At 46.8% G+C, this 25883-nt stretch overlaps 1 protein-coding gene across 6 annotated transcripts in view; it reads left to right on the forward strand.

Annotated features, from left to right (window-relative positions):
* KCNQ2 (potassium voltage-gated channel subfamily Q member 2) overlaps positions 1-25230 on the forward strand; it is a 64984-nt gene extending 39754 nt beyond the window's left edge. For 2 of the 6 annotated variants that reach the window (XM_069034032.1, XM_069034033.1), the window contains 6 exons: positions 715-744; positions 13327-13550; positions 14349-14457; positions 14988-15119; positions 23683-23806; positions 24526-25230. In XM_069034032.1, coding sequence (XP_068890133.1) covers positions 715-744; positions 13327-13550; positions 14349-14457; positions 14988-15119; positions 23683-23806; positions 24526-25230 — 1324 coding nt within the window. Of the gene's footprint in view, positions 1-714; positions 745-6213; positions 6268-13326; positions 13551-14348; positions 14458-14987; positions 15120-17879; positions 17988-23682; positions 23807-24525 lie in introns of all 6 variants that reach the window. The other 4 variants (XM_069034029.1, XM_069034031.1, XM_069034030.1 and 1 more) reach the window with 4 other exon arrangements.
* The last annotated feature ends 653 nt before the right edge of the window (positions 25231-25883 follow it).

Raw genomic sequence — 25883 nt, forward strand, 5'->3', positions numbered from 1 at the left:
GTAGGTGTTCAGCTCACTTTGTCCTCAGTGATTTTTCAGAGCAATCCAGTTAGGATTTTCCAATAGGAAACCTCAAACACAGATTGTGGTGTCCCACTCCCTCCATGTGGCCTTTGCCAACTACTTGAGTAAAGTAGCTGCCAAAGGCTCTGGAGGCATAAACCCCACCTGAGGTGTCAGGATGCCGGGGCAGGGGTCCATGCTCCTTCCCACCCATGTCCAATCACAGCACCCGGCATGAATCCGTGCATTCGGAGATCTGACATGAGTTCTGTCCCAAATGCCAGGGAAGAAAAGCGAATGCAGCAAGGTCATGGGAGCTGTTCAAACCCTTCCCCATGTGCAGAAACATGAGGGCAGTGCGTTTCCAAAGGAAGGGGGCCGCTCTCTGAGCCTCTCAGAAGTCCTCCTGTGCTCACACAAATCACACGACCCCCCAAGTGTCTCAGTCGTGCGTAGGCACAAGGATGGGTTGGGATAAATTCTTCAACCCTGTGCGTTGTATGTGTCTTCTCTGAGGTTGTGTGAGTCTCCAGTGATCTCCTGTCCGGGCCAGAAACTCCAGGAATTAAGTGCTCCTTTCCCTTTCTTCTGTCCACAACTTCCACTTAGTTGTATTGTTTGGTATTGTCGTTTCGTTATGTTTTAACAGTGAAGCAGCAACATCTTTTGCCACCTGACACCATGCTAATGTACTATTGCTTCTGTTTAAAGGAAAGAGCAGCAGCCCGAACCATCGCCAAGGTCTGTATCACTGCCAACACGCCATCCCCATGCATTCCCTGTAGATTTCTATGTGTGTGCGTGTGTGTACCATGTTGTGGCACCATCGAGGGAAGCATTCCTAGGTATTACCGTGCTTTTCCTGTGCTGTGCAGTCCAATGTATCTACGTGTATGCTGGACCTTAAATCATATCTTCCTTCCAGTCTGCCTCGGGCTGGAGCTGCAGGGTAGCGAGGCTGGGGGGGTGCAGGGAGTGGTGGCAGCACGGGCGGAGCTGGCAGACACTCACCGGGGTGACAGCAGGGGTTGGGTTTACGCTTCTTTGTTTCATTTCTTTGCTGGGGTTGTAGCTGAGTGAGTCGGTATAACGCAGGCTCAACGCGTGCCCAGGGGCAGGGGACGCTTTGCCTGTGTCCCTGTCACCCGTGCTGGGCAGAGGTGACACGGGGCACACGAAGCCATCGCCAAGGCGCCGCGTTAGCGACTTCTCCCGAGCTCCTCTCGCTGCAGGGCACTGCGTGGACCTGCTGCTCCGTGGGACACGGAGCGCTCTCTGGCACGGCACGAGGTGGCATGGCAGAGATACCCTTTGTCCACCCCGTTCCCTGGGGAGGAAGCACATTCCCTGCTTCATCTTCCCTCCACGCCTCCAGCCCACGGTGCAGAGCGTGCTCTGGATCGTGGCGAGCACCTTCCAAGGGCAGCCACAAATCTCACTTGTGGTAGAGCTTTTCTCCATTTGCAACTCCCAGGGAAAGCGACAGGGCTGGTGTTTGGGATACATTTAGGACACTCTTCATCCACTTAGAAGTATTTCATTCTGGGATTTTTTTGTCCTATATTTTCCAGTTCTGTTAAAAAATAATTCTGGAGCTGAATGTCTTTTTTTTTCTTGGCTGATGAGACACAAACTGATGATCAGCAGAGATCATCTGCTTGGCTTTCAGATCTTCCATCTCATTCCTCAAAACACAGCTTACAGCCTAAATTTTGTAAACAATGAATACATTTTTCAGAAGTACAGCTAGAGCCTGGCATTCTGCAGATGTACCTCTCTGCCATGCCTCTTAGCTTATAAGAGGCCAGAAACTAATTTTTCCTTGGCATGAAAGCCAACCAAAGATATCTGGGTAGATATAGTGCTGATTAAAGGGTGGAAAATTTCATCTTTCCTTCCTTCCTTCTCCCTCTGCCCCCCCCCCCCCCCCCCATTTTTTTTCTGTCATTCATTTGAGCTTTTCTTTGCAAGCAGAACCTTTGTAGCACTCCATCTACTTTCCTGCCAAATAACCCAAATCTCCAAGATCATGTTTCAACTATCCAGATTTTTTTTTTCTTTTTTCTGCTTGAGGTCTTAAGTGTAGCTCAAGTGAAGGCAGCCTCCATCCAGCATTATTAAAGCAGGGAGCATTACTTGGGAAGGGCTCTGTGAGAGCAGACCAAGGCTGAAATCTTGGCCACCTCCCTGTGGCATCAGGAGGGTCAGAATTTCATCCCAGTATCTGGCTGCCCCACTGCCCTGTCTCAGCCAGTGATAAACTTTGGATGCATCAAAGGGTAAATCCACATTTCTTACAGTGCAATGAGACAAAATCCCTGCTCAGCCCCATCACCTCCATAGCCAAGAAAATCTGAGGCCTGACAGTCCCTTGCAGGGTTACAGCAGCCAGCATCCCTACAATCACAAGAAATAGCATTATTTCTGAGTCACTAGCCTTATTTTTAATTTTTGAATCTCGGTCCTGCCTTGCAGGGTTCGTATTTATTTACTGGAAACCTTAGGTTGTGTACAATATTTCTTCTTAAAGGTTGCAGGTTTTTCCCTGTTCATTTTCTACTTCCTCAACCTTATGTCATAGAAAGAAGTAAAAATAGTCCTTCTCTGTCCTTTTTCAGAATATTTTTTACTATATACAGGTCCTTCATCAGAGTCATTTCCAAGTGCTGTTTCCTGCTCCTGTGGTGCATCTGTCTCTTGTGACACTGATGGGTTTTGTTGCTAAACCCCAGCCCAGGAGGGCTTAAGCTGAGGATCTGCAGCTGCTGTGCAGAGCTTTAGAGTTTATTCCATATCGTTCAGTTCTTCTGCCAGGGCAGCACCAAAGCTCCTTCCTTCTGTTCTGTTAGGACAATACCAACTCTCCCTGCTCCCACTGTCCTTTTCCTTCCATCTGATATTGTCTCAGACCTCAGGAAGGAATCTTGTGTTCAGGGGGGCCCAAACTGCCTATTTTCCCCAACAAAATTTTCTGGGTCTTTTACATTCACATCCCAAATCTGCCACCCACTCTAATTTCCAGCAGCCTCCCGGTGATGCTCAGTGTGTCATCCTGCCCTTAGAAAAGAGAACTCATCCTGTTTCTCTGCCCACCTGGCAGTTAATCACCCACTTGCTGATGATGCTTCACTCAGGAAGCTCCTGGGGATGAATTGTCTCTCTTAGCCGACCCCAGCTCCACACTTTCACTGCTTCAGCTGGGAAAGGATTTGCCACTTTGCATTTCCATTGCTGTGATGAAATACAGCCTTACACCTGGAGGTAGCTGGATCTTCCTCCTGTTTTAGCGATGTGTAGGGAGTGGCTGATTTCCTATAACCCTCTTTCCACAAGAGATACACCACAAAGTCCTGGCAGCAAATGGAATAGAAAGAACTTTTCCACTATTTTTCACTTTAATATATTTTAATTTAGAGAAGGGATGCTGGGAATGTGCTGTGCAGGACAAGCATTGCCTTGTGAGGTCAGGGAGCATCCCAAGCATTCTGCCAGTGCACAGGGTGGCTGTCAGGGTCCTGCCCTGTGACCACAGTGCTGCTGTGGCCGTGCTGATTTCTGCCCACTCAGCACTGGGAGAGCTGCTGCCTGGGCTGAGAGGACATGAGGAGGTGACAGGGTCAGTGTGGCAGAGGCTTGGGGTCACCTGGAATTTCTCATGGGTAGCTTTTGATTCAGTCAGCATAAAATGGGACAGCTGATCCGAGAGTCAGGTTATGTCCTTTCTCTATGGTTTCTGCTTTGTTTTTCCACCACGAGCTTGTCTGCATCCACATCCAAGTGCTGGGAATGCTCTGTGCTGACCTGCTTGGGGGCCAGGAGCTCACGTCCCCCAGGTGGAGGTGGAGCCCAGGCTGTGATGAGCAGAAGAGATGCTGGTGGTCTCTTCCTACATGCTATGTACCTCTTCCCCCCTCTTTATTTTCCTCCCTTTAAAAAACAAACGCTTTCAGAGCCTCCTGTTGCCCGTCACTGTGGGTGTTGTGTCCACCCTGCCCCTGCCCTGGCCAAGCAGTGCCACCTGCCCCTCCCCAGGCTGGCTGTGCTGCCAGGGCACTGGGACCCCTCCCACGTCCGAGACCATGCTGCTGCTGCCATGCAGGGTCCAAATACAAGTCCACTCTCCCTCATATCCCCAAGGAAGGGGGTCTACTCTGTTCTGGGGCTTTTCTCACCCCTCGTGCTGCAGAAAGCCAGCAGATCAGAGTGGTAATGGGGGGTGATTACTCTTCTGTTAATCAGGCTGGAAATTAGCTGTGGCATCTCATTTCTGTTTGTTTTGCTTTGATTGTAATGTCAAAAAGACAGACACATGGTTAGCCAGGGCTATGGAGGCTCCTGTATGAAATGTGGGCTTCAGATGCTCTTTAACAGATGGTTTGAGAAACATCTGAAGGCATCCACAACCACATTTCTTCCTTTCCTTTCAAAAATACAATTGGGTGAAAAGATAAAATTAATGAACCAAATGATCATAATAACACATTCATATCAGAGAAAAAGAAACAGAAGGATTCCAGGGAAGTGGGAAGCTAAAACTCAGATTACTTTGTCCAGCATGAGTTCAGTGCTGTAGGTAATGAGAGGAACCTCTTTGAAAGGTTGTTCTCGGCTGTGGTTTGTCCTTGGCCCCAGTGAGCTCAGCAGGACCTTGGCCATGTTCTGGGTGAATGCTGGGCTGGGTCCCCTGTACCGTGTGTGTATATCTGTGTGTGTATCTCTCTCTCAGTGTGTGTATGTGTCTGTCTGAGATACACACAACCCCAAGATCTCTGTTCAGGGGTGTGATTAAGGCTTTTGTACGCACTGGAGGATGCCTTTGGTTGACTCAGTGGGCCCCTGCTCATCCAGCCAAGGATGTCCGAGGTGTCCTGAACCTCTACTGCCTGTGGAAACCAGGGTCAACCATAGGAACCCCATGGGCCACATGAGCCTGGGCTGGTGTCTGGCCTTCTAACCAATGTAACTGGTGTCAGAGACTCATGCTGGGACTGACAGTAATCTGGAAATAATCAGTTGCCTTTAGGGGAGCGGATTATTTGCACAGAGGAACTGCATCTTTCTGGAGGGACTGCAGAGGAGACTGAGGAGAGAAACCCACGCGTCTCCCTGAGGCTCTGCATGCTCAATATCCCACTCCCACGCCAGCTCCAGGACAGCCCTGGTAGCACCACCGGCCCCTGGGGCTACCTGGGGATGCAGGGTCCCTTTGTGGGCACCTGAGGAGTCCCCAAGATGCCGAGGGTGGTGTCAGCTGAGCTTGCATGGGGTGCTGTGCCCATGAGCTCCTCCGACTGCCGAGCTCAAGTGTAAAACAAGATTGGGATTTGATGCCCTTCAGCCTTTGCAGTCTGCCCATGAATTTGGCAAGAGCTGCCTGCTGGTGGTTGGTGGCCTGGTGGGGTGATGGGGCCACGTCATTCCCCTTCCACAGGTAGAGGGCTGCTCCATGGCGTGGAGGACCCTGGTCCTGGTGGGGATCTCTGGCAGGGCAGTGCCTGAGCAGCCATTTGGGATGGAGCTGTGGTGGTGCCTCCTCAAAGTCAGCAACTCCCCACAAGTGGTAGGGCCTGTCTAAAAAGCATTACGAAAACCAGATGTGTGAACACAGATGTTCAACTCCCTTCCCATAAGGGACTGCACCACACCCTGCTTTTATCTATTTTTATTTTTTTCAATGCCAGGCTTAATAGAATGGTATTTCCCATACAAAAAGTGCAAATAATTCACAGATTAACTAGCTCTCTTTGTGAGTGGGATTTTGGGGAGAAAAAAAAAAGAAGAAAATTGAGCTTTTTGGATATTATTTGACAAAACAAGTTACAGTTTTGTCTTTCCATGGTTTACAAAATTTGAAAAAACTTATGTTTTTTTTATATATTTAGAGGAAGAACAGAGTATTTTTTTGTTTCCAATACGGATGAAAAATCTTCCTGCAGTTAATTGTAGATAAACTGACACCACCAACTCAATGAGCAGAATGCCTCATGTCTGATAATTAAATTTACTGACCACAGTGAAACAAATTTCAGAAACCCTCTTGATTTTTGATTTTTTTTAAATTTTTTTTCCTCACTTAACACTCAAACAGAACAATCCTGTCATGAACCCGGCCCTCAAAACACCTGTCTTTTAAACCTAGAGTCCGTAATCAAAAGTTTCCTGTCTGGCATTTGCTTCCAGGTCTAATTTTTACTCTCCCCTCATTTCCAGTAAGAGCAAACCGTGCAGAGAGTCACTATGCGGATGCTGCTCAGGAAACTCTAGGTACCACGGGAAATGCGTCGCACGAAACTAATCAAAAGCTGCACGGCTCATTCTCCCTCTACCCTGCTACCACCCGTTCTGATCACTTCTCTGCTTAATAGAGGTACTAGATGAGTAAAAAAAGGTGGAAGAGCCTCCCCACTGCCCGCCCCGAAATTAGAGCCTTCCCTGGCTGCCAGTTGTGCAGAGCACACGAAGCGAAGAGATGAGGATGGGGAATTTGGGCTGGGCGAGCCAAGCCAGTGTCTGCTCAGCAAGGGAGGAGGCCGGGAAATGAAGTTTAACAAATGATGGAAAATTTAAAAAAAAAAAAGGAAAAAGAAAGAAAAGAAAAATGAAAAATTTTAATTTTTTTTTAAAAATACCCTTTCCTCCCTGTCGCTCCATCCCTCCTCAAGGTCCAGGGAATCCTTGCAAATTGACTTGCACTGTACAGCAATGTCTAGTTAGCAGCATGAGAAATACCAGCTTCCTGCCTCTGCTCAGTCACCATTCCTTTGGCTCTCTGACCATGACAAATTGACCTTTCCTAGTCTGGTGGCCTTTGGAAGCCACAGCTTGCCTATCTAGCACCTCTACTACGCAGCTAGAGAAGGACTAATCTCAGCCTGTCCTGCCAGACATAGGGGACACGGGCTCCCCTGAGCGTTGGCATTGGCCTTGTGAATGGTTCTGTTTCTAGACCCCGAGGGGGACAGACAGCTTTAGCTCAGGGCTTTGTACGAGCAGGGTTTGCATCTTTTTCATCCAGTTGACAACTGCTAGGTGTTTTCAGGGACTTCCCAACGAGCATCCCTTAGTGCACCCATGGCCATATACACAGACACGTAGATCCTATCTTATTTGTGCATAAATACTTCCACACCTGCACTAGAAGAGTCTCTGCCCCCACCCCAGACACTGCTCCTCAGCAGCAAACATGCACCTTCTTGATCTCCCTCTGCCCAGAGTTTGCATGCTGTGAATGCTGGCAGGGGACCCCCCGAGCTCCTCGCCCCGCAGCCAGGCAGGTGGGCAGCCCAGGAGTGGCAGGGCACTGAGTGATGCCGCATGTTTGTGAACTCGGATTTTTGCATGCTCTTTTTTGGAGTCCGTTTTAATTCTCAAAATCACCAGTCTCTGTATCCCTCAGAAAGCCAACAAATGACAGCTTTGAAAGTATAAAACTGCAGCTCTAACAGTATATGTATCTCTGATTTTCTTCATTAATTGTTTCAACCTGTATCTTTTCTTTTCTTGCTATTTTTTGACCTGCTGGCTATTTTTATTCTCTGTCAGTCTAGAGGGTAGGGCTCATGGCTGAGGTTTGCGTGTACCAGGTGCTCAGAAGTAGAATGGTAAATCCCATCTCTGAATGGGTAACAAAGAGGAATGGGGCATGATCTAGGGTTCATAAAAAGCAGTTTCTCCATGGTAGGAAATCCTTTACATCTGGATAAAAAGCCTGAACCTCTGAGTCAGCCTCCTGCTACATATTTGGTGGTGCTGTGGCCTTCCTTGAAGGTTAGCCTTGAGAAGTGTGGGTAAATACTGGGTGATCATCAGTTGCACAGGCAGCATTTCACATTTCCAAATGGCATAGATTTGGTCAATAGCCTAGCTGAAAAAATGATCCTGACTTCTGTGGTGTTTCCATTTGCCAGGTGAGGTTTATCTGTGGAGGTGTAGTGTGAGCAGGGACTCCTCCCCAGAGAAAGCCTTTTCTCAGTTGCTTCACACTGAGGTTGTTTTTGGCAGAGATGATAACAAGCAGTGCTATTCGTAATCTGGTCTCTCATCTGTCCATGTCTGGTTCTGTTTTCTGGAAAATCAGCCACTCTGATCTCAATGTCTTCCTTGCATGTCTTCCTAGGCATGGATTTTTAATTGCTAAAGCAGTGTAATTTTTTTCTGTTTTCTACTTAATTCCTTCCCACTGTGGTCCTCATTTCATCTCCCCCATCTTGAGTTCTGCAAGGGAAAGGGAGGATGGAACAAAGTGTTACCTCAATATCTTCTTAATCTGCTGGAGCCCCTGAAAAGGAGGATGACAGACTGTGGTTCTTCCAGTCAAAAAGGAGTCTTGGACTTTGGAATAGCTACAAGGGCATCTTTGTTACCTGCATCCATCCTGAGTGTAGTGTTACACACTCTGTGCTTTAGTAAAACTGTGGTTTAACTGTGAAGGGACGTAAAAATAATTCAAATGTCGTGTTTCCCTGGACCCTTGGGTGCCTGCCAACAATCCCCACTGCACAAACTCTTGGGGCAGGTGCCAGCACTTTGATGCAGCTCAGGCTGAGTGCTAAAAGCCTTCATCTAAGATGCACATAAGGAAATAACAGCAAACAATGGGGCAATCATGGAAAATTCAATGTAGGTAAATTAATAGGAAACTCCTTAGAAGCTGTGGTTTCTTAATGTACTAAACCAATGATCTTTAGTTAATAAATGCAGTAACACATTCATTTTTAGGCAGTAATGTAACTACACCAAGCCAGGTTATCAGCTCTATCATACTGTGCTTTGTAAGAGACTTTCCCGACACACTCAGAGATGAGGGCACCTCACAGTGGGAAGAGGTGGCACCCAGAGCAGTGAAGGAAAGGTGTTTGCAGAGCCCTTGACTGGCCTGTGGCTCTGGGTGGAGCAGATTTCTTAAAGGCTTGTCTGGGAATGATCAGCCAGCTCAGAGGTGCAACCTGGCTGCTTTGCTTTGCTCTCGAAATGCAGAACAGCTGAGCTGGCAAACAGTAAGGCTGGGAGAAGAGGCAGGATGTGGCTGATGTGGTGTCTGACAGCACCCAGCATCAGTTTGGGAGAAGAGGGCTGTGAGTAGGAAGAGATGGGTGATTATAACAGAATGCTGCAGAATAGCAAAGGTTGCAGACATGAGTCTGGCTCCAGTGCCCCTTCACTCACCCAAGGTCCTGTGCTTTTCCATGCTTTTGTGGTGGTGCAACTCCAGTCTTTGCCATCAGTGGCTCCCATCCAAGTCTAGCACTGTGGTTGTGGATAAGGAAAAGGAGAGGGATTACTCACCATGACTTGATCACTGGCTGATGTTTTGTTTCCCTTATGCCCAGGTTTCTCTGCTTCTAGAAACTCCATTCTCTAGGCTGAATTCACCTTTCAGCAACGGCTTTTCTGAAATCATTGGAGACAAACCAGGCTTGAGCCAGGCCCTCTCTTGCATTCTGTTTTAGTCATGGCAAATTTTGCATACACAGTTTTATTTTCCTTTCCTTCATGTCTCCAGTAATTGGTTTCTGCCTCTTACTCACACCAGCAAGCAGACTGGAGCCCAGTGATAGTCACAAAGGCCATCATTCACTCCTGCCTGGTTTTAATGAGTTGTTCTCATATGCCACGAGCTCAGCACAAACTCTTGATTTAAAAAAAGCCCCTCATTTACCAACAGGAGACAACCTTTTTCTCCTGGCCACAGCTTCTCAGAAGAATGAGCACTAATAATGGTTGAGTTTGGATGCAGAGATGGATCTGAGTCTGTGCTAATCCAACTCATTCTGGCTAGCTGAGAAGGAAGTGAAGTAATGGCTCAAGCACAGTTTAAAATCAATGACAAGACCTTACAACTGATACTTTTTATTGATCCAAAATTACTGCTAATGTAATGAGTCCACATTGCTTTAAAAGTGCTGATTTGATACTAGAGAGAACTGGAACGAACCCCAAGCCAGAGGGTTTCAAACAGGAGCTTAAACCCCTGGCATCCTAAGGAAGCTGATGGCAGCTCATTTTGAAGGTTAGTTCTCTGCTGAGTGCTGGCCTGTTGGACTTTACCAAAATGCAAATTCACTAAATCAGTGAACATCATCCAGTTTCTCCAACATGGACTCTCATTTTTTGACCGGCAACAGAGAAAAATCAGCTCAGTTTCTATCCTTTGTTAAATTCAAGTCAAAACATGAATATTTATAAACCTTCCCCAAAGTCAGCCTGGAAAAGGGATTTTTTGCTATCAAATCTTTTCGTAGATGCCACCTGGAGTGGTTTTGAGGACCTAGAATTAAATCACGCCCTCTTAGGCTATGGTGGTTTCCCCTAAGCTGTGCCTCTGGTTGCAAAGCTGCAGTTCCCTTTCCCTTCCTTCCCCTGGCACGAGCACAGCTCCTGCCCCGTGAGCGTCCATCCGTCCCTGCTGTGTGCGTGGCTGGGTTCCTGCTGTCCTCACCTTCATGTCACCAGCACTCCCCACTCAACTGAGGCTCATTTACCATCCTGGAGTGACATCCAAACACCACCTCTCTGAGATACTCTGAGTCCCTCTGCATGACTTTCTGGTTGAGTGAGAACATGATCTTGGATTAGCTGACAACATATATCCCTATGTATGTCTGTATTTCTTTGGGATTTTTTTCCTACCGGCTCCTGCAGACCCCAACAGCATCCTCCTCTGCAGGGATTGTACTTGCATGTGATTCCAGGTGTCGTTTCCAATGAGGCGATTGCATGGCAGAAGAAAAAATTCAGTTAATTGTTCATGGTGTCTCATGTTGTCTACGTTAAAACAGAGAAGTTACATCAAGTGTTGGGTTTTTTTCCTTAGTGAGTACTTGGGAACAAAACCCACCCAGATCTTAATTGTTCATCAGATTTCTACGAGGTTTTTTAATGTGTTGCACCTCATGCTGTCAGGCTTGAAACTCTTTGCTCGTATCCCTCACCAAGTTCAACCCTTTATTTTTTGCTTTTTGTAATTCCTGCAAACATTTGTAGCACATTTGTTGTGGGAATGGAAAAGGGGCTCCAAGGAAAAGGCCCTGCTGTACTCAGTGAAAGGCAACTGGTTTTATGCTGGGATTGGTGATGGGAGGAACTCAGCAGAGGATAGGGCACAAAGAGATCACTTTGAATCCTGAATATGCCTGTGTTGCTAATGCATTTTTATAAAACTTGTTTTTTAAAAAGGTAATTCAAAGTAATAGTACTACTAAAACACAGTGGATTCAAGAAATATTATTCTGTAAAATCAACAAAAATAAAGAAAAAAGATCCAGTTGGCCTGTTTAGAATCAAAAGACAAAATTTCAATCTGGTTTCTAATCCAAGAAACTCAAGAGTGAGAATTTCTTTTAAACCTTTGGCTCATTATATACAATGGTTTTGGTAGCATTAGTAATTAGGGCTTACATCCAGAAAGGTGTTTAGGCATGTGCTTGTTCCCAGATTCCCATGTGGATTTGTACCTCTGACCTGGATTTCAGCTCTGCTGAGGGTCTGTTGATCCCATGGCTTTCAGACCCAGCACATGGGCACCACACTGGAAATTCAATCCCCAGCACTTACCTGAATTAAAATTCATCTTTAATTGGAATAATTCTGCCTTTTTTAAATTTGGTCATGAGCAAATTTTATTTTCTCTCCAATCCATCTTTCAATGTGAAATTGCTGCTGAGCTCATGGCCGCAGCCAACCCTGCCCTGCAGCCCAGGGGATGCCGTCCCCACACAATTCTGCAAAATGCTGCCTAAGCACCTTTCTCTCCCTGTAAATGTTTGTTGTCTCTCAATGTAAAGTGACTTTGTAAAAATAGCACCTTCTTACCCGGCAAATCTGCTCCCTGAGTGTCCTCGAGTCACATCTTCTTCCCTTGCTGGCCGGAGCTGGTGTCTGCTCCTGTCAGCAGGGAACAGCCGGCGGCTGGGAAAAGGGAGCAGCGTTTTGCTTTGCTTCAAAACCAGCAGCCAAGTTCTGATTGAAGAACCTCATGCCAGTTTTGAAGGCAAAGAAGGACTGCGTGGCTCTGACTTTTAAGTTGGTGTTGCTGAAAGACACAGCAAAAAAAAGCAGGTCTTTGGTTGGTGATGTGGAAATTAAAATTTCTGGAATGTTCTTCCCGCAAACTGAGGCAGAGAGTTTGCAGCAGAATGATAAGTGGCTGCTGCAATGGTACAGAGTGTTGGGAATTAAATCCCTGTCTTCACTCAATTTTGATACACCTATATATAAAATATTGACTATTTGTGCAAGTACCTTGCACCGATTGTCCAGCCTCTAACGAGTGGAGTTTAATCATCGATTGCTATCAAGAAAATATGAACTGATCCCAAACTATTTGCAGTCTGCTTTCCCCAATGCTGTCTCTATAAAGTTTGTGGTTTCATAAAGATTCACAAAATCTCTTTGTTCTTAAATTTTCACATGAAAATTCCACGTCTTCATTTGGGTGAAAGGCTTTAATTGCAAATTTCAGAATTTGGAAACCAATTAGAGCGGGGTGGTCACTGTTTCCCAGTGAGATCATCTCTGTTTCTGGGGAGAGCTTCTTTTCCAACCATAATTGCAAGGATTCTAGTAGGAAAAAAGGCAATAAAATGCCATATTCTGGAGTTTTAAAATTTTGCTTTACATGTTTATGACACCCATAGCAGTCCTTCAGGGAGATGGCAGATAGCTTTTAGATGGAATTTTTATAGGATACAAAGGAGTTGCACAATTCAGCGTTTGTATTTATGTGTTTCAATATGTAACTGGATAAAGAGGAGCTCTTTGGAATATATAAAGGGGGCAGATCATGTTTGAAGAGGGAGGAAATACAGGAGCTGAAGAAAAGGAAAGGACAGATCTGAGCACCGGAAGTGAAGTGTTTACACAAAAATTCTAAGATAATGGTTTGGGTTTTTTTTATTGGTATTTTCTTATTAGTCATAGCGTTTTGGAAGGCAGTTGTGAAAGAAAAGCTTCCTAACTCGTGATCGGAGTCGATCAGTGATTTAAGGAATCATAACCTCATTGTTAATGTCATTCTGTCCCGCCAGCCCTGGCATCCCATGAGGGGCTTCTGTTTAAGTCCTCATTATTTTCTCTCTCTTACGAATCATTCCCATTTCACTCATGATGACGGAAACATTTCTACAATGCTTTCTTTAAAACAAACATAAAAATAAAAAATACATATTGGAAAAAAGAGAAAAGCCAACAGCAAAGCTACATGTCACTGCTGCTTGGAAGTGCTCTTGGTTTCTAATGGCTGGTGGGGAAGGACTGCGTGGTTTCCAGAATGACTCCTCCTGCTGTCTCCTTTTTGTCTTTGTTTCAACGTGTTTCTCTGAACAGTCAGAAGGTCAGTTTGAAAGATCGTGTCTTCTCCAGTCCCCGCGGTGCTGGCACCAAAGGGAAAGGCTCTCCACAGGCTCAGGGCATCAGGAGGTCCCCCAGCGCTGACCAGAGCATCGAGGACAGCCCGAGCAAAGTGCCCAAGAGCTGGAGCTTCGGAGACCGCAGCCGAGCCCGGCAAGCGTTCCGCATCAAGGGAGCGGCGTCGCGGCAGAACTCGGAAGGTGAGGGCTTGGGGTGCTGTGCTGGACCCCAGATTCCCAGCTGGCCCCCACATCCTCTCCCTCCCCACCTAAGAAGGGCAGAGCTGCCAGCCAAGGTGTTGGAACTCCTTCCCCTCCCAGTCTTTTAGCTTGGAGTAGCCTGAGAAACTTGATCAAGTTGAAGATGTCCCTGCCCATTGCAGGGGGTTGGATGAGGGGGCCTTTAAAAAGTCCCTTCCAACCCAAACTAGTCAATAATGATTAGAAGAGGCAAGAAAACCCCTTCTGATACCCATGGTAATGTTTATATTTCTGCATGTGAGGATGGGGAAAGGAGAAAGAGTCAGGCATTGAGACAAGAGGAAATAACCTCAGGTTGTGCCTGGGGAGGTTTAGGATGGATATTAGGAAAAATTTCTTCACTGAAAGGGTGGTCAAGCCCTGGGACAGGCTGCACAGGGCAGTGGTGGAATCACCATCTTGGAGGGATTAAAACCACACCTAGATGTGGTACCTGGGGACATGGGTTAGTGGTGGGCTTGGCCATGCTGGGAGAGTGGTTGGACTCAATGATCTTAGAGGGCTTTTCCAACCCAAATGATACTGGGATTCACTGATACAGAGATGGGTGAGAGCATTGGCACTGCTGAATGTCACCTTCGCACATCCTGGGAAACGCTCTCATTTGGATGCTCAGCAAAGGCTTCTCTGCTGCTTCCCCTGGGGTTGCTGTTTGTGATCTGCCTCATCTTTCCTTGAGTGGCACTGGCACGGGAAACAGTAACGTGTTGTGTTTCTCCTTCCCTGTCCCAAACCCAGAAGCAAGCCTCCCTGGAGAAGACATTCCTGATGAGAACAAAAGCTGCAACTGCGAGTTTGTGACGGAAGATTTGACACCAGGGCTGAAAGTCAGCATCAGGGCAGTGTGGTAAGAGAGGGAGAGGGGGGATGCGGTCCAGAAGAATAAATTAGAGAGAAAAATGAGAAGTGTAAAGCCCAAGAAGTGCTGGCAAATGCTGACATGTGTGTGCTGCAGGCTGTTTTTCCCCTGGGTGGCCTGCCCTGCTTTACAGACAATTTTGCCAGGAAGGGCAATTTTTGCTTAGGGAAGGAATAAACGGAGAAACAGGAAAATCCCCCGCAGGGATGCATCCAAATGACCATTTTCACCATCTCTGAGATTTACTGCTGACATTTATAAAAGTGGTGCGGAGAGCACATGCACAGATGACAGTCCAAGGGGCATCAGGGACCCCCCGTCGCAGACAGGGCTTCAGCCACCAGCCCCCGCAACCCCCTTCCCCTCTCCTATTGCTGCATCCTCTCCCAAATCCACAGGGTTGGGATTTATTCCATTTTCCTTACAAAGCAGCTCCCTGTGGTGTTTTTTATCTGCCATTAAGCAGGTCAGGCTGCACCCAGGGACTGTGTGATGATTTTGCTCTCTGTCTCCTGCAGCATTATGAGGTTTCTCGTCTCCAAGCGCAAGTTCAAGGAGAGTCTCCGGCCCTACGACGTGATGGATGTCATCGAGCAGTACTCAGCTGGGCACCTGGACATGCTCTCCCGGATTAAAAACCTTCAGGCCAGGCAAGAGACCCCTCTCTTTGCTTCATTTCCCACTGCTTTTTGTTCATTGTGGAGGTATTACCAAGAGAGAGACACTTTCCTTTGCAGCTACAGATTATTCTTTTTCTTTCTAAGAAAAATCCTCAAGGAAAACATCAGTGCTTATGGCTGGAATTCACAGGGACAAGCAGGACACTAAACACCCTTACTGCCCATCACAGGACATACAAAAATCATGGCTCATCCTCCTGCTTTATTTTGGGAGATTTTTCATTATGGTATATCCCATAGGAAAGGCGGGTGGGTATCTCCATGGTCCTCCAGGCAGGGTGCCAAGGTTGCCCCAGTGTTAAGGCTCATGTAGGTTATTTGGTATCTAAGACAAAATTTGATGTCCTGGCTGTGGCCCTGCTGCCACAGACACAGAGAGCAGGGAGGAGGCAGCAGCTGCCTCCCACTGTTGGGATGCTAAGCCACTTGAGGAGGAATCCCTCCTCGGATGGTGCAGTCTGCTGAAAATCCATGCAGATGGGAATTTCTCATCCAAGCCCACCGACGTAGGTGGGGTTTAGCTGAGCTGCATTTCAGCTTCTGTGCTCAGATTTTAGGGAGAGATGTGTTCATTTTAATAGGAGAAGGAATGTGGAAAAGGGACAAATGGAACTGAGAAGGTTCCATTTTTTTCATGTTTCTCCTGGAAGAAAAAAAAAACCCAGCACATAAATTTGATTCCTTGAACAGAGGATCAGAGTTTAATCTTTTAGCCTGACCACTCCTCCCTCAGCCCTGATGGGGAAAGCAGACCCCAAGCCTCCAACACCCCCAGTTGTGTTGGCTCAGCAGAAGTAGCACCAGTTCTGCTGAGCTTGAAGGACACCCAGAACTGTGGCAGGGCTTGGCCATGGGCAATCTCCAGTCAAAAAAATACACCATTTGCTTTTATACTTGGAGAATGAAATTGCTTCCCTTGATGGCTGTGGCAGCCCAGCTTCCTCTAGAAGGCATTGAGGAAGTTTTCCTTTAATTTCAAACCCATCTAAGTCCCTGATAGAGTCAGCAAATGTGAAGAAAATAAGTGTTTGTGTATGCAAACAGCTGACATGAACCCCAGGAATGAAGCAGGAAAATTGTCTTGGGAAAAAGAGGAATCTCTGTTCTGCCATGAATCTCTCAGATACCATTTTAACTCTGCTATTTTTGATGCTCAAAATGCAGAGGTAACTTTCTCAGCCCTGCTGCACACTGTGCTTTTCCCAGAAGGAACATTCTCCCTTGCTATGGAGACCAAAATATCCTGGAGAATTCCTCGGTGTGAGCCTCTCACTCCTGTTCAGTACAAATTCAGTGATCATAGATCCAAGATGTGTGGCTGAATATAGAGGGGGAAGAGGAGGAGGAGGGGATTGAGATTTCCTAACTTTAGTAACCTGAAACAAGAGGCCTCCAGGCCACCTCCACAGTGGGTACTGGGCCATCAAGGTTGTCATCTCCACTGGCTCCAGGTGGGATCCTGAGTCTCCAGCAGCCTGAGGGCTGTGGCAGATTGCCTCACACCCATCCAAGTCTTCCAGTCCTTCAGGGGGATGTGCTGAAAAGCCAAAGCAGTTTGGTTGGCTGCTTTTTTGGGGAGGCTCGGGTAAGGAATTGCAGCTTTCAAAGCTGAGGGATTCTTCCCTCAGCTGTAGCTGTGGGACTGCGAGGATGAGGTTCTGGGGGTGGACAAGGCCACCAACCATCCTCTCACAGGGAAGCCAGGAGGACCAGGAGCTGCGTCAAAAACATGAAGCAGCTGGATTTGGGATCCAAGACTACCAGGCAGCTTCAGTGGTTTCACTGTCCCCACTGAGCAGGAGATCAGTGATGGTGATGAGAGCAGACCCCTTTGGGGCCACACTTTGGGCACCAGCAGGTCCCATGGCTGGTCACCTGCCCAGTACAACTGGAAGGACCCTCTCTAGACAAGACCATGGCTGATGTTGGACCCTGCACCCATGTGATGGATCCCAGGGAGGAAGTCATGGGGCACCTTGGAGAACAGATATTTTAATCTCCCTTTCCTTCATCAATCAAAGCCCTGTGTTCTCCCTGCCAGCTCAGCTCGGCAGGGCTGCCTCCGACCTCCCCTAGCCAGGGCTTTGGTGGATTAAAGCTGCATCCAAGCCTATTTCTGGGGTGTTTACATGCACTTTCCTCTCTAATCAGTAAAGCCTCTGTCACTGTGTCTGCAATGTGCTCTTTTCAGCATTGTGTTCACATTGTCTCGTGTTCCATCCTGACACCTTGCCAACCATGGATGTCTCCCATTCATTGAGTTATCCAATCCTGCAGCGTTCCTCGCCGACTCCCAGCAGCTCATGCTTCCCTGAACTAGCTGAGGATGTGTTCTCTAGCACTGGAACTGAAAGGAGAATGAATATATGTTGTTTCATATCCAGCCACCTCAATGGGATATTACCTCACATATGCAAATATATTCCAGAGGGTAAAGCATGTTGCCTGTTATATCTGGGGTGGGGGGAACTCCTAATGATGTTGCAGTGGTGCCTAAATCTCCAAATCTTACCCTGAGGTGGGTAAGGCTCTGGTTTTTCACCAACAACCAGGTGGTAGGAGAGAGCCTTCTGTTTCCAGCAGAATATATTTTCAAATTCTCTCTCTTTCTCTCCCTGTCGTTCTGTTTTTCAGTTGTTCCTTTCTGCGACTTTTCTCTGACCAACTTTTCTCTACGTGTTGCTTCATTATGCATTTTGCTGGTGTCTTTTTTCTTATTTACTTTGCCAGGATAGATATGATTGTGGGTCCCCCACCCCCTTCAACTCCCCGGCATAAGAAGTATCCAACCAAAGGACCCATGTATTCTTCCAAAGAGTCTCCCCAATACTCGCCTAGGTTAGGATTCACCAAAATGCCGCTTTCTCTGGAATTTTTTTCATTTGCTTTATGTCAAACCCCTTTCATGCCAGTTATATGACGGCATTTCTCACTTAGCAGTGCAGCCTGCTAAATCATGACTCACGAGGGTTTGCTGCTCTGGGTGTGCTCTGATTTGCCTTCAAGCCAGAGGGGTACAAAAAAGGGGACGTTCGTTCAGTCATCAATAACCATCAGTTCCTTCAGCGAGCCTATTTCCTATTTTCAGTCTTCTTTGAGGTGTTAGAAAGCTAAATTCTATCTTTTCCAAAAATCCCATATTTTATCAGGCTGTCTTCAAATGTAAAAGGTGGAATATTTACCCACAAAGCCAATGTAAAGTGAATAATCCACTTCCTAAAGAATGACACTGTCCACACACAAGCAAAGGAGCCTTTGCAGCTCTTTGGACAAGGAAATAAGTTTATTTCAGTGGGCAAAGTAAGAATGAAGTGTTTTGTAGCTGATGAACACAATGGTCTCTATTTCTTGCTGGTGCCACTTTACTGACCATGGAGGAAAAAATTGCATTAAAATATTACAACAATGGGACTCATCTTCCAAAAAATAATAAATCAATCCTGATTTTCCAAGCAAAAGGAGCAGGAGTCAAACCCAGCCCTCAGTCACACAGCGAGAGATTTCTCATTAAGTTCTCTCCTTAAGCAAGACCATATCTAAAGCTCGTGCCACGAGGAATATATTCCTACAAAAATTCCCATTTTAGGGCATTCTCAGATCTGGGCAGCAAGGCCATGAGCTGGGTTGTATTTTTTCTCGTTGCACTGAGACCACTGGAGCCCAAGGCAGGTATAAATATTTGCTAGAAAGTCATTTTCTATGCAGAAATAGTAGGTGATTTTTAAATGCAGCAAGCTTAGCCTTAAATACTTTTTTTTCTAAATATATTTGCCTCCCTAAGAGCTAATATGTGACAAATCTCTTGATTTTTATTTAAGCTGCTCTGAGTAATCTTCACTAGAGAAATGTAAGTAAAAGGAATATTGAAAGCTTACATTTTCCCACTCAGCTAGCTCAAACATTAAAAAAATAGTATTTTCCAGAAGCCCCAAGCTTTATGCTTGAAAAAAAAAATGCTTTCAAACGAGCATTTTTTCCCATTTCTCCTCCCTGCCAAAACAAGTTTTTGAAAATGAAATAACCTTGTTATCTGAAGAAACATTTAGATTTTAAAACAAAAATACATATTCAAGAGGATTTTGCTGTATTTAACCTTTAAGATGATATGTGCAACAAGCCTTCACTAAAGGCAGGACTTTCTTGTGAAAACCTGTGCCTCATACACAGCAAAGGTGATGGATGGATCTGAGGGGAGGAGACCTCAAACTGGGGTATTTATTTTATTCAGTCCAAGTCTGTTGCTGTATCAGCTTCATGCTAATGACTTTCCCCCCGCTGTTTTTACAGTTCCTAATACTGATTAAAAATCCTTTGCACATGCCCACAAGGCTCCTGGGATGTTTAGAGGTTTTTTTGTCATTTCTCCCTTTTCCAATGAATTTTTTCATTTCCCCCTCATTGAGCTGTGGCTGCAGAAAGCAGCAGGGTACAGAAGGCTGCTGAAATCTCTGTTCCCACCCATGAAAAGGCTTATGCTGCACTTAATTTTTGGCAGTTTTATCCTCCCACAGACACCAGCAGCACTTGTGAGGTGCTCAGGGAGCTGATGGATGGGAACCAGCGCTCTGAGCAGCCCCAAACCCAGATCCAAAAATTCTTGGTCAGGCTCTGCTGCTGCTGCCATGCCCTTCATCACCCCAACACCACGTGGGTCTGTGCCATGGGGATGTGTCCTGTGAGGTCCCCATGGATGGCTCCGGCCTCTCCTTTTCAGTCTGCACACCCCTGTTTTAGCCGAATTCTGCCCAGAGAAACATCGTGGAAGTGATGTCCCATGAGCTCTCTTAACCCTGTGGATTGCTCAGTTCAGCCAAAATCTTCCTGCAAGCAGCTCCTGGTAAAGGCAGGGGGATCCTGGTAGATGCCCACAGCTGTGGTTTGGCTGATGGTGTTTGCTCCATGCTCTACACACAGATAATTTGGATAAAATTCCCTTGATCAGCTGATTTAGCCTAGAATAGGTGCAATCTCAGGTGTAATTTTTAGACAACAGCTGTTGATCAAAATTTGCCCAGAGCAAGATTTATTGCCAAATGAAAGGGTAAGTAGCCAGTCCTGTGACATGGATGAAGGGGGTTTGGCTTCAATGCCTGGATTGTTTACAAAAATTTATAAGAGATAAAGAAAAAAAAAAAGAAAAGACTTGACTATCTATTCCCAAACACTTCATTTTTATCTCATTTGAGCCGTTTGACCTTTTGATGTCTGCTTCTGGCCCGAGGGTGACATATTACACCTCTTTGCATGCACTGTTAGCATGAAGCATAACGAAGCATGAGAAAACCTGCACTGTGGCTGATGCAAGAATTTACATTTTTTTTCTATCATTAGAAAGAAGGAAAGGCAGTAAAGTCCACTTTAAAGAGCAATCCCCTCTTCTCTCTCCCTCCCAAACTGAGGCCCAGCAGAGCCTACCAAGGACAGCAGATGGCACAGTTTGTCGTGCATCCTTAGAAATCTCTGAATCCTCTTCTGCCAGGAAAGGAAAAACATGGGGCTGCCTCTTCCAAAGCTTCACCTGAATTCTTCCCTCTGCACGTGTGTGTTGGGCACAGATGAAATAATTATTGAGAAGACACAAGACTCCCCATGGGCTGTAGTGTAGAAGTGGGACGGGCAGCTCAGAAGATTCTTGGTTCTTTGTCACGCTGTAAGAACATAAATTATCCCCTTCTGCTTTGCTAAAGTGGAATATGTTCTCTCTTCTTCATCTTTTGAGCTTTGTTGCCCAGTTTGGACAAAATCTCAAAATCTTGTAATGGCTAAAAGGACCTCCTGCTCTTGGTGGTCCTCTTGGTGGTCCTCCACCCAGCTCGGTGCAGGTGGGTTGGGAGCTGATAAGGAATTCCTCTTTTCTCTTGTGTCAGATAAGGCGCAAATGAAATCTCTGCGCTTTGCTGGGGATAGGAGCACTCTCCTGTGGTCCAGCTTGTGCCATGGGAAGCAAAGGGGTGGGAGACCTCAAGCTTGGTTTCTCCCATAAAGAGAGAAGGACTTGGTTCACCTTCTTCTCCGCTCTCTGCACTGAAGCCAGAGGCCCAGAGCTGCCCCCTGCACCATCCTTGGTGCTGCCCTGCCTCTGAGGAGAGATCTGGCTCTGCTTCCTCAGAGCTGTGGAAGACAAACACCCCAGGAGCTGTGTTCAGGTATAGACACAAAGGGAATGAATCAAGCAGGAATTCTGGGCTCTGGTGTCAGTTATATAATGGGAAAGGGCTTCTGAATGCTTTATAGGTGAGCTCTGTGAAGGGCTTCAGCCCTGCTCCTACATCCCAGCAGGTCTGAAGGCAGGTTGTGTCCTTGAAGGTGGGTGACAATTTAGTGCTCTTCTTAGTGATCACTCCATCTGCAGAATGCCAGGTGGCCACTGAAATGGGCCATGTGGGGTTCACGCTCTGGATAGCTCTTCTCTTAAGATATGAAAAGACAGCAGAAGTCCTGCCTTGATTTCTGCAAGGTTAGAATTAGGGTACACAAGACTCTCTCTGTTTTTACTATGCAATGTTCGGTTCTCCTCTCTGTGTCACAGTCTGTCCTGCCTCCCTGCTCTACTCCACAGCTGGTGAGGGACATCTCATTTCCATTAGTGGACACATTTCAGTGTCAGTGCCGTGCTGGATGGGACAGGAGGACAGAGCACCCTGATTGTTCTTGGCCTTCTGCAATATTCAATAACATTTAGACTTTGGGCCTCTTTAAACTCGTGTTCATTGTTTTACCAGTCTACTTGCTTGTGCATACAGGAGAGGAGTTCATACAGTGGCTGTACCACGCCTTGACTTGTGATTCCCCACCAAGGTAGCCCGAGGTATCCAATTTAACAGCTCTTTGCTTACATGGTAACGACATTGTCATAGGATTCCTTGTGCTGTATGTCCTGTCAGTAATTGCATCCCTTGTGGGGAGTTCCTGTACATGTCAGTGATTTCCTTCTCCCATTACAAGAGAGAAATAAGGCATGCGTATTCCTCACACTTGTAATTCCAGCACTCGGTGCTCCTTGTACTCCTGTGCTTATATTGCTAAGCAAAGGATCAAACATGGCTTTTTAAGCAGAACAGAATTCTGTCACATCTCTGCCCAAATGAAGTAGCTTCTGGGATCAAAGCTAAACTCTGAAACAATTGTTGGCTTATATTTTCTGTCTTTGCTGTGATGTGCTCATCCACTTCATCTCTTTGAGCCAGATCTGGTGCTGTAAAATGCTGTTGCTCTAATATAAGCTAAGGGAGCCACGCTGGTCCATTCCCACTGGTACCTGCCCCTCAGTGTCAACAGCCAACATCCGTATGAAGTCCCTGTCCAGTGTGAAGAAAACAGATAGCTCTTGTGTTGGAAATAGCCTCACATCTCATTCCTTTCCTTGGTTTTTGTTTGTTCATTTTCCCCTGTCTGTCTGTGTTCAGCTCCTTCCTTTTCCTCCTCCTGGTGCATGGACCCGTGGCCCACAACGCAGAACTGCGTAAGAAGCATTTTGAGTTTTCGCTCAAGATACCTCAGCCTGGTTTCAGTCAGATTAATTAACCCTTCTTTCCCCCCACCACCCTTATGTTTGGTGCATTATGCAAGAGTAAAGTTTGCCCAGCACAGAATTATTCTATAAACCTGGCTGCCATTAAGAAGTTATTCCAAAAATGAGTTGCTCCCCTGACTTTGGAGGGATCAAGAAGCTCCAGTGTTTACTCTCCAGAAATTTATATTTGATGCCTCTAATAAAATTGAGTTCCAGCTTCCAAACGGGTTCTGCCCTCCTTCTTCCTCTGCATATGGAGCTGTTAATAAACCCAGGTGTTTCCATACTGGGAGTGAGGAAGTGCAAATGTGATGTGTAAAGAAGTCAGTACCAAATTATGTGCCTTGTAACCTTTGCTGGCTGATTTGGCAGGAGCCTCCTCTGCTGTTCCCAACTGGGAGCCCTGCTAATAAGAAACATCTAACAGTACAAGTGTGAACTGCACTGAGATGAAAACAGTTTGGTAATGTTTGGTGAGTTCTGGCCAAATTCAGCCTTGCTGTAATTCCACTAAAACAGTTGTCACTGCACCTGTTTGTCTGGATCTTAGGACAAGCAGCTCATTTTCATGGACATGAGAATTACACACAGACATTTGCATTGAGGAGAGGAAACTGCTGCAAAGACTGAAAAAGATCCCATTGATATATGCTAGACAGAAAACTTGATCTTCCCCCAAAATAATAATTTCTCAGTACAAATAAGAAGTTAATCGATTTGGAAGAAAGCCAGTTAAAGAAATTCTTTGCAGTGGGTAAATTTACTGTGCATAATGTGCCAGGTTTTATCTGTATAAACAGAAATGGATAATTTCAAACTCTGCTAATACTGCTCTGAATTTTGCATCTGAATTAACACTTCAGTGCCACTGCGTGTCTGTGAGTAATTTGGAGTGTTAGTTGGGAGAGAGGCTGTTGCTTTGTCCCATGGAGGCACCACAAGCGGTGCCCTCCTCACCTGCTGCCTCCAACTGACTCCAGGTCCTTTTCCGGGGGTGGGGGGATTTTCTGATCCCGGTAGAGTTGACCAGATCGTTGGGAGAGGATCCTCCATGACTGACAAGGATCGGACCAAAGGGCCAGCAGAGGGGGAGCTGCCTGAAGACCCCAGCATGATGGGCAGGCTTGGAAAAGTTGAAAAACAGGTATCTTGGGTCAGGAAGGGGTTCTTGTCAGAAGGTTTTGCCTGCATTGTGTTGTTTATTTCTTGCCTTTTTCTCGCCTTTTTCTCTCAGTGGGACATTACCTTTTAGTTAAAAGAAAGTGAGAGCCAGGAATATTTTGAAAAAGAAGCAATGTGGATGTTATGAAAGGGGACTAAATGTCTTGGAAGCCTAAGTGCTACTTTTAAGCCAGGCACTTTGAGTCTAGTTTAGTGAGTTTGTCAAATGTCTACATTTTTGAGAACAGCATATTGGTTTCTTTGCTGCTGCACTGGACATGCTTCAAATGAGTCCCTGAGCCTGGCTGCTGCTGCTGCTGGCCTTGCTGAAGATTTAAAATCTTCCTAGAGGATAAGGCTCAGAAATCCCCATGGCCTTCTGAGCCCAGGCAAGTGCCAAGTGCAGGAAGGAGCTGGAAGGAGCAAGCGTGCTCCAGCTTTTCTGGAACTTGGTGCCTGTCAAAAAGATTAGAGGAGCATAAGGAAAATCCTGTAACAAGGAAAACCTGGTAAAAAGGTGGAGAATTAAACCCTTCAGAACAATTAAATATTCACTAAAAGTTTGAGATGCTGTGGGTCAGTGTAGGCGGAGGTGATCTATGAAGCCCAGCCCCATACTTGCATCTCGATGGAAGTTGCTCATACTCAGGGTGTTAACGTGCTTCAGCCTGCACGTAGTGCTGGAACTGTGGTGTTTTTCAGGTTCAGTCAATGGAGAAGAAGCTGGACTTCCTGGTGAACATTTACATGCAGCGGATGGGCATCCCACCAACGGAGACGGAGGCTTACTTTGGGTCCAAAGAACCAGACCCAGCCCCTCCCTACCACAGCCCCGAAGACAGCAGGGAGCACATTGACAAGAACGGCTGCATCATCAAGATCATCAGGTCCACCAGCTCCATGGGTCAGAAGAACTTCTCCGCCCCACCAGCCCCAAGCAACGCGTGCCCGCCCTCCACGTCGTGCCAGCGGCAGAGCCACGGCTCCTCACCCGTCGGAGACCCCGGCTCGCTGGTCCGGATCCCACCTCCACCCTCCCACGAGCGCTCCCTGTCCGCCTACAGCGGCGGGCACCGGGCGAGCGCGGAGTACCTGAGGAACGAAGACATTACAACCAAACACCACGAGAGTGCCATGAGAGACAGCGACACGTCCATCTCCATCCCCTCGGTGGACCACGAGGAACTGGAGCGCTCTTTCAGCGGCTTTAGCATCTCCCAGTCCAAAGAGAATTTGGACATCCTTAACAACGGTTGCTATGCAGCCGTGGCCAAAATCAGACCCTACATTGCAGAAGGGGAGTCAGACACCGACTCTGACCTCTGCACGCCCTGTGGCCCCCCCCCGAGGTCGGCCACGGGCGAGGGACCCTTCAGTGACATGGGCTGGTCAACCCCCCGGCAGTGAAGCCTCCCTGCAGCCGCGAGCCACATCCGAGCACTGGCAGCTGCCCGCTCCAGCTGTCCACATGTCGAACTTCTCAAGGAGATTGACAGCTAAGGTTTTCCTCTTTCTAGGACACCCTTAGCTGGCAGATACTTTCTTGCAGCTTACTCTGGGGGGAGGAACGAGCAGGTCCAAGCCTGCATTTGTGGAAGAGGTCACGGTGATGAGCGAACTGGAGCCGTGAAGTCCAGATTTCTTTCATACTCTCTTTCTAAGATCATTAGGTGAAACTATTTCATGGCGCAGGGTAGGCAATTTGCATTTCTTGGGAATCTTCAGAAGCGCAGGGCAGGAATAAATCACTCGGCCAGGGCTTTTGTAGATCAAATTAACTGGTGGCTGACAAGAGTTAGGTGGGAATTGCTACATCATGGCGCGAGTTGATCACACCTTTAGGTGTTTTGGAGTCACAGACTGAACACGTGTTTTTTTCTGGCTTAGATTTCAGGGCACGTGTAATAGTGAGGGGTTGTTACTCCGTGGTTCCTCATTAGCTGTCAGGAAGGTGACATAATTCCAATATAATACATGGAGATGTTGTGTAGGCCCCTGGAGGAGCGGGATGGTGGCTGGGATAGTTGCATGAGCAGAAAACATGGCCTCAAGTGGGACAG

Source organism: Aphelocoma coerulescens, chromosome 20 (assembly GCF_041296385.1).
Source record: "Aphelocoma coerulescens isolate FSJ_1873_10779 chromosome 20, UR_Acoe_1.0, whole genome shotgun sequence".
Taxonomy (NCBI): domain Eukaryota; kingdom Metazoa; phylum Chordata; class Aves; order Passeriformes; family Corvidae; genus Aphelocoma; species Aphelocoma coerulescens.